Source organism: Dysidea avara, chromosome 8 (genome assembly GCF_963678975.1).
Source record: "Dysidea avara chromosome 8, odDysAvar1.4, whole genome shotgun sequence".
Classification (NCBI taxonomy): domain Eukaryota; kingdom Metazoa; phylum Porifera; class Demospongiae; order Dictyoceratida; family Dysideidae; genus Dysidea; species Dysidea avara.
Window position 1 is genome coordinate 23,572,782 of NC_089279.1, and position 11,956 is coordinate 23,584,737.

Here is an 11,956-nt window from a genome sequence, read left to right on the forward strand (position 1 = left end):
TGGCCCAAGTAATTTGTCAAAACTATCAGAGGAAAAGATTTACAAACTATGGTTATGATAGAAAACTTAACCAACTTCATAATAGTGTTTCCTTCCATAGTCCATTAATATTTTATTGCCAATGTGTACCCACAATGGTGAGGCAAAGTTTCCAACGGAACAAATTGTCAAAAGATGAAAAGCCCAAGTTTAATTAACACATGTACACTTAATGTATTATGAACTAGACGATAATCTACTGATCAGTACTACTGCTCATCCATACATGAATACATACTACTACCATATATGTCCTTGATTGGAGTTATATAGCTAAATATTATGAATTATGTGAGTGATTATTACTGATATAACATATCCAGGAAGAAGAAAAAAATAAGTTAATGTTTTACTTGCATTGTTAGTGCTTCTTGCCATATCACAAGTACTCATTTTACAATGTATGTATAGATTGGTATATATTAGATTTTGAAGCATCACATGATCATTAAAACAGTGCTTGTCTTAGATTCTGTTCATAGAAATATGGTGCCATTTCAAAAGTACAGGTAGAGTAATTGACATAATTGTTTTTCAATGTTTGCATTGGTTGATATATTTCCTTTAGCATTTAGTACATACACAAAGACTTCACTCTTAATACAATTACAACAAAATCTGTTTACAGTTAATTCTCTTTCTTCACACACCTCAAAGTGACATAAGCAAATATGAGTACAACAACAATGTATAGGAACAAGCTTAATTCATTGTACCAAATGTTATAACGAAGGTATCCAACTGATTCAAGGTAGACATCACCGATTACAGTTCGGTTATCATCACTGTAAAAAGACATTCAATGAGCTGTGAAAATAAGAACAGCTAAAGAACATTGAGTACAGGTACTGTGGTTGTTAAATCCCAATGCATGAAGACCATGGAATAAACTGATAACAGTATATACATTGAACTACTACCTCCCTAATCGGTTTTTCATAGCTAACCAAAGTCTGGTGATGTGGACCACAGCTAATGAAAGCTACACATGTATTATACACACACTTATACTATAGTATACTATTATACACACACTTATACTATAGTATACTATTATACACACACTTATACTATAGTAACTATTATACACACACTTATACTATAGTATACTATTATACACACACTTATACTATAGTATTCTATTATACACACACTTATACTATAGTATACTATTATACACACACTTATACTATAGTATACTATTATACACACACTTATACTATAGTATACTATTATACACACACTTATACTATAGTATACTATTATACACACACTTATACTATAGTATACTATTATACACACACTTATACTATAGTATACTATTATACACACACTTATACTATTATACACACACTTATACTATAGTATACTGTTGTACTTAAACTATAAATTCCTGCAGGTGGACATTTACACAGACATATACAATTCTTGTAATTTACCATTCAAAGACAGTTGTGTTGAAGGAGTGGGTAGGGATCCCATCACAGTACACAGACCCTCTTAGTTCATTCTCAAATAATGCCTGTAATTGGAAGGCCAAAGGCATCCAATGCATAATTTACACCAAGCTTACATTTAAAGTATAACGAAAAACGCTGACGTATTGTAGCCAGCTTAACCAGTCAACCACGGAGTTGAAGTTTACTAGAAATCCACCAAATATCTGTATAATTGATACAGACAAACTACACATATTTGCACTGCATGTACATACCAATTGGAAAACGAATGTTATAGTAATCAATACATCTGCTAAGGCAAACACTCTAATACCAGCACTAACAAAAAATGCTGTTGAAGATGCAGCACAAGCTGCTAATGACAAAGTTATCACGTAAATAGCAAAGTTGATCAGCTCTGTCTTTAACCCTAGCACAGACACATATACATCTGTATAATTATGCTCACTTACCTATTACTGGCTTACCCAACATCCAGTATGATATAGTGGAATACAATATAACTGGTATGAATCTCATGGGTATTACAAAACAAAACACTTTAGCAAAGAAGAATGCTGACACTCTGAAATATCCTCTGGCACTTTGGTGGCTAAACATAAGCAATACATAGACCAAGAATTAATAATAGTGGAGAGGAGAGTATCCAACACAGTATAAGGGGGTCAAAGGGCTGCAAAACTCTGTAATTTTCAGTATTCTCTATAAGAGAAATCATCACATTTCCTTGTTCTGCCAGTGTGAACTTTTTACACATCTGATGGAATCCCTTTGACTTACTCAGAATCACTTTATTAGATACCCTATACAGTGTTGGACACTCTCCCCCTCTATTATTGACTCTTGATATAGACATTGTAGTTTATGTGTATATCCCAGCATGGGTTAGTCGTCACTTTTATTTATTTAGTTTGAAGTAAATCTAAAATGTTGCCTGAGTGTACTGGTGCATCCCAGTATAAGAATCACATACTTGGAATCACCACTAGCGTTCTTTGCAACAAAAATCACCCAAAGCAAAGAATGCATTCTATGTCTGCTTAAAGTCATGAAGTATTATCCCATCTTACCTCTCCCTATTCATACTCTCTAATATAGTACAATATCTATTATATCTTTTTCTCACATGTACATCACCCATTGTCATCTGATAAAACTTAAACCTATATCTTCGCTCACATACCATGCTTCTTAGGCCTCCCCCACTTTGGGATATACTTAGCTATACAATAACGTACATAAATAGTGGTCTCTCACGTATGAACAAGTCTATGGATGGTGTGCTTCCAAACACTACAGTTGTGGTGACAAAAAAGAATGCACCAATTCTAAACATAATACCATTGTTACACGTATACATGAGTATTTACACTGCCAACCTATTTTGGAACCCAGCGTAGCTGCTTTCTAGTTGGAAGAATATCACACCCAAGATAATTGATAAGACTGCTGCCATGAATAACTGAATGAAATAATAATATCTAATAACATATAGTAATTTTAAAAAGTACGATTTACCCTTTATTGTGGCTGAGGGCTCGTGTGCATGGGTTGTTTTTGCATGATTTACACTGAATGAAAAATTTACTACCCTTTTGCAGCAATTGTAACAGCTTTAGTGATAAGAATAGTTGTTGGCTGTACTCTCTTTGATGCTTGATGTATATTAAATGATAGTTACAGCAACAAAGGCAGTGAGGCACAGAGAGTTGATCAGAAGGCTCCAGTATCAACTATCAGTGTGTAGCTTATACCAGTAACCTATTTCTCCCCTTCAATCCCTATAACCTGATGTTTCTTGTTTAACACCTTTTATCAGTTTATTATGGTTATGGTTATTATGGTTAAAGTACTTGGTAAAGGCAGAGCCTGTATACCAGAAGGCCTTATAAAGGCCTGTGGGATACATGGTCCCACTAAAGATGTTCATAATAACTTCACTAAGTATGTTTGAAAAGTAGGAGAGTTTATTGATAATTTTGACAGTTTCATGCACACATATTTTTCCTGCTACCCATGCTGAAATTTTCCTTTGACATCAGCAACAATGCTGTACAGCACTTTTCTATTGTTGTCAGTCATCAATTGACAGGCATAGTGGAGGAAAAGTCTAAAGTCCCCTCCGCCCTCAGTATGCTAAGGGGGCTACCCACCCCCCCTCAGAATGGTATCGCACCAAAATTATCCTTCTTGGAGTGGGGCTGCAAACCGTGAAATACTCTTAATATAATGCTCAAATACACTAATATAGAGTAGCCAAAGTACTTTATAAAAAAAGGTGTTCCTAAAAGTAGTCTAAAATCAAAAAAATAATTTTCCTACAAAATTGTAGGAAATGAACCACTGACCTCTTACTTTGAGAGTTGATTGTCTAACCACTGTATTGTCCTGCTCATTTATTAACCCTGTAGTCAACAGCTAAAAACTTCTCCAAAGGAGGTTTTTATTGACTGCAAAAAGCCTGTTTTAAATACATTTGACTAAAAAGTTGGTATTTTAGTTAACATGCTTCAAATTATACCTATAAATTAATTCTAGTTAACTTCAAGACATTGTGAAAGCTAAAATGGCTACAGCTTCTGGGGACCCCCTGCTACCAGAGATTCTATACTCTGGTCAGCCCCTCCCCCCCTCACATCCTCCACCACTGTTGACAGGTGAGTTGTAGGTTGATTAATTTACTACCTACGCATCATCATGTGCCATGTAAAAAAATGATTGGCAGACTTATATTTATTTGGTGAGCTGGCAATAGTTTATATTGGCCATGTCAAATATGTTTGAAAACATAACTAAAGCATACTTCAATGTCTAAACCATTAAGCCGCTTAATCCAACTTGTTGCAATTGATCCCTTGATTTTAAAGGTTTTACTGTATATTGTGTTGAGAATAATGATACATACATACTTGTCCTATGAAGACGATAGGGCTCCTCAGTAGGTTTCTTACTTCACGTACAGCTAGCACTCCAAGCTAAAAAAAATCAAACAGTCTGTATTATGCACATTAGATGTCTTCCTGTGAACACACTTGCCACTGGAAACTGTCAGAAACCTGAGAAACACTCCTAGTCTCCTTTGGTGCTTGTTCCAATATTGCAGTTAGTTCATTTGTGATTTCATGATACTGTGAGCTTTGTGTGTAGGCCAAAACAAGTTTGTTCTGCTCAGTCCTTTCACTGAGTGAATGCTTGCCACCTGTAGTGTCAGAGATGATGTTCTTAATTGTAGCTAGCTTGTAGTGAAGAAGAGCATTATACTCATCTACATATCTTACTATTTATTTCTTCTGCTTCACAAGAAATCATAATGTCTAAAAAGAAGTCAGCAGGGTTGTTGTGCTGTTCACATTCATAACCTACAACACATCAATGTCACAAGTACATTACATCAAGATCATAACAGTACCATTATCACTGAAATATTGTAAGGCATGATCTCCAGCTAAGCCATGGTATACCATGTTTCCTTTAGACAGCAGTGTTAGTGTGTCAAATAATTTGTAAATGGAGTATCTTGGCTGATGAATGGATATAATGATCACCCGGTCTTGTTTACTGAGACTAAAAATTAAATTGAAAGAAACATTAACTTTTACCTATTTGAAATGAGTCACATATATGTTCCAGTAGTGGGAGGATCAAAGTGCCATGCTGGGTGATAATCACCTTATCACCCCAGTGCGCGGGTTGTCAATTACGTAGCATGTGGAAGCAAACCTTGAAACCAGCCACGTTATGTAAGTAGAGAGGGGTAAGATAAATACATTGCATGTGCTATTTCGTGATGAATAATAAATCAGCTTAATGATGACTGTGATATGCACTGGGATATAAAATTGTTATATCCAAAATGTTTACATAGTGATTAAGTCTGCCACAAATGTGCCCGTGGCAATAGTAGGAGTGCAAATCACATTAATTGCACTATAAAGCAACCTCTGAGGAAACAGAATTATGAAAACCATTTAAGTGCAATTTGAAAGTGCATGATATTCAAGTACTCAATCAGATTAGCTAAAGTTGAAGTGTAGCAAGTATATCAGTTTGACCAGCCAATCAGAGTGTATGACCCACTAGTGCACTTACAACTATCTGTGGGTGCACTCTCCCAGTAATATATAGCAGGAGAAATACTACTAATAAAAGTCAACACTCACTCATTCAATAATCTTATCACAGATATAGCAGATGATGCATCCAGTCCAGTGGTCGGCTCATCCAGGAATAGAATCCCTGGAGCAATGATCAACTCCATTCCAATACTAGTACGTTTCTTTTCTCCCCCAGAAATGCTCCTGATAAACTCTGTTCCAACCTAATAAACAAGTGTAAGGAAATTTTGTATTTGAGTAGGGATCATAGAAAGCAACAAAACAATGCATGGAGGTCATCTACTCCTGCAGCTGTACTATATAGTGGATGCTTAGCTCAGTTGTATATGCAGCCTGTTAATAGTATAGCCATGGCTGAAGTATGGAATAAATGTCAACTAGTATTATATAGCTGCAGGTATAGATGTTTCATTGTTTGTGATCCAAATAATATAAAGTCTGGCTTAGTTTACTTCTTTTTGTAATATGATTTATGACTAGCAGACCAATACATGCTAGCTCTATCAAAGAAAACAATGACCTAAATCGGTGGTACTGAAATGTAGTGTGGCCGTTCCACTTCATTCAGCTATGTTCTACCTGAATAGTAGAGGTGTGCGATGACTAATTTAGACATATCTCAATATTTCCTTTGAACTTATCTCGATTATCCAACATATCTTGATAACTAGAAACAATCATTTATTTTAGTAAACTGCCAATATTGTAACCAGTAAAGTGAGCAAATTGCAATTTGAAGACTACAAAAAAAGTGAAAAATGTTAGTCTTAACAATGTTCCCAAGTGGTAGGAGAGCTGGAGCCCCCAGGCAGTGCCTACACCGTCAGGTATAAAAGCAATTTATGGAAGTTTACTATTACCTAGATTAATAAACCTATCATCCTTATCCTCAATAAGTATTATGGTATTTCGATAATCAAATATATCTAGATAATCGTACACCTCTACTATGGGTAGCCACTTCCTTATTCAATAATAATTAATTTTCAGGGAGTATGTATGTATAGTCTTAGTGACTGGATTGATTGCCCACTTTGTTTTTGGTATATTCTACCCATCTTATAGTGTTACAATTCTACCCATCTTATAGTGCTTCTGCTATCAATCCAGTCAATACGGAAATTACAGCTGCACTAAAGCCACCATTCTTTTTTTCAAATCAACACCTAGTACACAGTACTTGGGGAAGAAATGGGAGACAAAGGTAAGTCAGGTGAGCTATTTATACACTGATTCAGCTGTATAAAGCAACCACCGCTTGACTATAAAGTGACTTTCTTAGACAGGATCCAGGAGCCCTTTTTCAGCCACTTTTTTGATTACTTTTCCACAAAATTAATGAGTTCCTTTTGTAAATATACCATCACTGTCAATTGCATCACTGTCAATTGGCATTTGCGTAGTGTATTGGTGAATGCTTGAAATGAACAGCTGAGATAATGTAGAAAGGTAGCTAGGTAAGAGGAAAACAACACGAATTAAAATATCTGGGCAGATTACTTTATGACCACACATTTTTACATTGTCCTAACACATGTCTGAAAGGTGATTTTGCATATACTGCACATGGGAAGAACAAATTAATACTATATGCTTACTTTGCTATCTGCTACTTCCTTTAATCCAAGCTCATCAATAACTTGGCACACTCTTTCTTTTCTATCATTCCATGTGGATGTTGATGGTAACCTCATAGCAGCAGAGAAGGCAATGTTCTCTCTAACAGTAAGTGTCCCCATTAAAGTTTCAGCCTATGTGGACACAAAAGATACGCATACATTCTAAACTTACAAAGTAGAAATAGATAATGTACTGCTAGTACACTTGGTATCATCATTTTGATCATTGATGATATGTGTATATCTATACAGATTGATATTAACCTGTGGAACATAGGCTGATTCTAATTTGAAATCAATTGGCTGGTTTTCACCATTGATCAATACCACTCCGCTCAACCCCTTCCTATCCTTATGACCAGCAAGAATATCCAGTAACCTGTGAACAAATAAACAGACTATTGCATACTAGATTCAGACATTAAATGACATTGTTAATTTACAGTAAGCAGTGAATACACAGTTGTACAATAATAACTTACGTGGTCTTACCACTACCAGTTGGACCCAATATAGCATTTACACCAGTTTTCATAATGCCACTATAAAAATGTAACTTAACGGTTGAATGTTGTAAAACAAAGGATTGGCACCTAACATTATCCAATATAGTCTTTGGTTGTTTTTTCCAACAAAATTGTCGAGATACTTCATAATGGATGTTGTGAAATGACACACATTTATTTCCTTCCGCTAGTTCCTTCTCAAGTATTCCATATTGTAGGGCAGTGGAACGCTTGCTCAATGATATGGACTCTCCTGTAGCCAGGGTTTGAGCCATTGTACTCCTAAACACCAAAATATTGTTTACAATGAACAAGCAAACAGTTTATATTAAAATCCCTCTAATGTTAAACTTGTCAGAACATAGCACTATAGACTACGCATATATGATTGCCACACAGTATGCATGCAAGTGTGGAAAAGTAACTGTTTACTCTGAATATGTGTGACATTATAATGTTTAGCTACTGTATACCTAATGTCCTCATCCTGTATCATTAGTTACACCTATAGACTATTTTGTAGCTACCACACCTGTATTAATTATCACTTTAGGATGATTATGGTTGTGTGTACCACCTACGTATTGTTTTGATCTTTTGTAGTGTCTGTAGTATACTTAGCTCACTGATCATGCTCTCTTCATTTTGTATATGCATAACTTTTCCACACACATATCCTTGTACTTTCTGCATATTCAGAGTTGAGTTTAAACTGCTAGCTAGTACTGAACTGGAGTGTTGCACAAACAGTACCAATAAACTGTGAATAAGCTTTGCCTGACCTATCCAACTTCAGCCAGTTGCGCATTTAGAGCAAAATCGTACTAATTAAATTATCATTTGCAAAAATTTATACTGTAGAATAATACAAGCTGAACTGAACCTTGATAACTGAACTTGATAAGTGAGCCTTTTATGGCTTCCTATAGGAAATGTATGATGAATATTTTGATTGGTCATATTAATCTTGTGTCAGAAATTTGAATGAAAAGATTACTGTGTGTGAAGCAGTACTACAAATTAGCCGAATAATGTATTTTCACTTCATCCATGGATTATTAAATATTTTTGAGGGTTCAGCATACTATAGATAAGCTTCATGCATTTTATATCATGTGATCCTATATATTTGCTACCACAGTTATATAGAGTCAAAGAAAGGATCATTGTAGTGTAGCACCTTTGAAAGTGGATGGAGTTGTCTACAATGATAAGGTCTAGATAACTAGGCTAAGATCCTCACATCCATATCAAAACTAATCTGTTAATCTTGTCAAATCACAGCCAAAACCTCAATGGTCAAATTTTTTTTCTAAGTTTTACCCTTAATTCTAAAGAATTAATCATTAAAATGATGCATTATCTACTTTATAACCCTTTCACCACCTCAGATTTTTTCAAACAAGCTGATTAAATAAAACCTTGTCATTCCTTGTAATTCCCCTAAATAATCCAATACAAAATACATGCGTTTTGTAATATATTCAGAAAGCACAAAAGTACAGGCATTAGCACCCATAATTTCTACAGCACACAGCCCATGAATTGTCCTATACAATGCCGCCCGTACTGTATTTGTAACGTTACCACAGTGTCACTTATTCATTGTTGATTACAATATAATGTGCACTCCGTATAAAGCCTATTGGAGAAATTGATTACGTGGGTGGACAAATCCCAAAAGTACAGACTGTTATCCTACACCAAGTATGCGGAAGTTACAGTGGTTTGTTTATGAGGTGGTGTAATTTTTACTGGAAATGGACAAAACCTTGCGGAATCCAGTAAATTTGACATTAGTTTTGATATGCATTCACGTGCTGGTAATGTATTAAAGGTTAATTGGCTTTGTTAGTAGAAACAATGAGATGGCTTAGCAGCATTTAATGTAGTTAAAGTGAAGTGCACTACATACCAATTATTATAAATGATAAGTACCATGCATCCTTTCAGCTCTACTTAACACACATCTTTAGTGGGAATGTACTTATAATTTACAGGCATATAAAGACGTTTGCTACAAAATGGACATCATTGTGTTTAGCTACATTTTCACAAACTAACCTGCAGAGCTAGTTCACAATGTTTTTGTTTCAGTGTGTAGCACTAATGTAGTCAGGATTAATAGTCAAGAGGTCACTGGGAATGCCATTAGAATGCTCCTTTCCAAATATCCACCAATGAATTTGCTACAGAACAAGAAAGTGATTTCAACCTCAAAATAATGCAATTAAACTTCCTCTGATTTGCTTCTGCTATAGCTAGCTCATTTAAATTGCCATTCACTGCTCCCAAATCTGGTCTGGAATCCGAGGTATCTATCACGTGTCATGGGTTATTGCGTACATGCTCACGAAATGCCCAATACAAAATGTATGGGGGGAATTTGCTACATCGCATTGGTTTAAGCCATTTTGACATGACTAAATTTCTGTGAGTTTGGCTTCTATAATAACATCACTGTGCTTGCAGAGAGTTGCTCTAAATGCATCACACCCGGAAAGTTGCTAAACAGCCACAAGGTAGGTGGTACACAATTCCTTTTAAAATAGTTTTTCAATAGAAATTTATTGAACATGACATTTTTGCAAAGTGCCATATTTCTATAAATGTAAGTTGCGAGAATTTTTCACGAGTTAAATTTTCATGTTAAAAATTGTTCACCTGTGTCCTCAAGCGATGAATTTTTTTAACAATGAATTATGAATTCTATATACAGCCTTTTTTGTATATAGGAGCAGAATGACAAGCAGTGGAACCTTGTAGTAGCTAGCTACTGCTTGACATGCTAAAAATGTTGCAAATCTTTTCATTTCAAATGTCTGAAACATTATACAACCAATCACTAATGGAAAGCTATTATGTGTATACATGTGTAGTGGTGTGTATGGCTTTAGTGTGCGTGCGCGTGCGCGCGCGTGTGTGTGTGTAGCATGAAAGTGCACAGTCTGTTATTAACCTTGAGCCTAACCTCACATTGCTACTCTTGACCCTTTACTGTTTATTTACAACACCAAACAATGTAGCTATCAAGATTAGTACAGAATAGTTGTGCGCAAAAATAGGAGTGGTCTATACTGAGGTCATGTGATTGGCTGAAAATAGTAGCTATTTCCTGGCCTTGAGAAAAAAATTCTTTTGACTCAGGTCAAATACTGATAGCTAACCCCTCGGCATATCATGACATGATTGTTATTAAAGCTTTACTACGAGCTTTACTATGACCATGCAGCACTGAAGGATGCCCTGCATGCCTCGCTGCATGCCTTGCCTGCATGGTTAGCTATCGATCGACTCATGAATTAATCAACCCCATAGAGAAGGCAGGACAGCATGCCTCAAAATAAGCAGACAGAATAAGTAGCTATTTCAGGGGCGGCTCTTACAAAAAGAAAGTACATACGGAAGCGCTATCCGAACCCCAGTGGTTTCACATGCATGCCAATATAAGCAAGCGGCAGTCCTCCCTCTTGAATACGATTCACTGGGAAAATCTGTCACTTGAAATCCCTACCGCCACTCCTCTGCCAGGCCTGGGGAAGGTTTTTTTATAATTTAAAGAATGGCCTGGGGGAGGGTGGGGCGTGACATGCCGGTGCATAAACGAATGACATGATACTGCATGCGTTGATACAAGCTACCTTTACAGCAATCGAGGTGACAGCAATCCAGCTTCGTAAACTTCTTCAAGTGGAAGATGCCGGTTTAACTGACTTGCGTTAACACTACCACTTTTGACCACTGAACAAAGAAAACCAACGGAAGTCAAAATGCCATAAATACAACTTAAGGGGCGGGCGCCGATGCAGATTGGTTAGACATGTTAGACCATAGATAATAGACGTGTCTATTATCTATGGTTAGACATTGTGGTCAAACAAGTGCCTCTCCAATTGGCGGCACCCGCCCCTTTCTTTCTTTTTTTTTTTAGAAAATATAAAAAAAATTTTCTTTAAACAGTACGTAATAAGCAAATACAAGTGAACTTAAATATAGGCTTCAGCCTCGGTTTCAGCGACCTGCACAGTAATCAGTGCCTCACCAACAGGACAGTGCAAACTGGACCTGGCACCTCGAATGCACATAATAATATTGCTGATCTCAACAAAGAGAAGCTTAATTTACATCTCAGTCATCCCATCACTATTCCATAAGAAAGACTGTGCTTTGCACTCAAAAGGTTGACCAATCTCTTATAAAACTGAGTAGTAGCATCA

At 36.1% G+C, this 11,956-nt stretch overlaps 1 protein-coding gene across 1 annotated transcript; it reads right to left on the minus strand.

Moving 5' to 3' along the window:
* Nucleotides 1-465: 465 nt before the first annotated feature.
* On the minus strand, nucleotides 466-11,490 carry LOC136264380 (broad substrate specificity ATP-binding cassette transporter ABCG2-like). Its single transcript, XM_066059109.1, has 18 exons — nucleotides 11,381-11,490; nucleotides 9,804-9,928; nucleotides 7,827-8,021; nucleotides 7,716-7,775; nucleotides 7,498-7,612; nucleotides 7,213-7,365; nucleotides 5,660-5,817; nucleotides 4,909-5,063; nucleotides 4,778-4,858; nucleotides 4,532-4,698; nucleotides 4,409-4,474; nucleotides 2,879-2,961; nucleotides 2,738-2,827; nucleotides 1,967-2,091; nucleotides 1,754-1,908; nucleotides 1,613-1,702; nucleotides 1,479-1,561; nucleotides 466-824 (listed from the first exon to the last, which is right to left on the minus strand). The coding sequence occupies exons 3-18, from the start codon at nucleotides 8,012-8,014 to the stop codon at nucleotides 668-670; spliced, it is 1,926 nt and encodes a 641-aa protein (XP_065915181.1). The 5' UTR covers nucleotides 8,015-8,021; nucleotides 9,804-9,928; nucleotides 11,381-11,490; the 3' UTR covers nucleotides 466-667.
* Between the last annotated feature and the right edge of the window lie 466 nt (nucleotides 11,491-11,956).

Coding starts and splice junctions, on each gene's coding strand:
- LOC136264380 (XM_066059109.1), bottom strand. CDS start 8,014: ATGGCTCAAACCCTGGCTACAGGAGAGTCCATATCATTGAGCAAGCGT. Junction 5,064..5,659: donor GTGATAAGATTATTGAATGA/GTGAGTGTTGAC, acceptor TTTAATTTTTAG/TCTCAGTAAACAAGACCGGG. Junction 1,703..1,753: donor TAACATTCGTTTTCCAATTG/GTATGTACATGC, acceptor TCAATTATACAG/ATATTTGGTGGATTTCTAGT.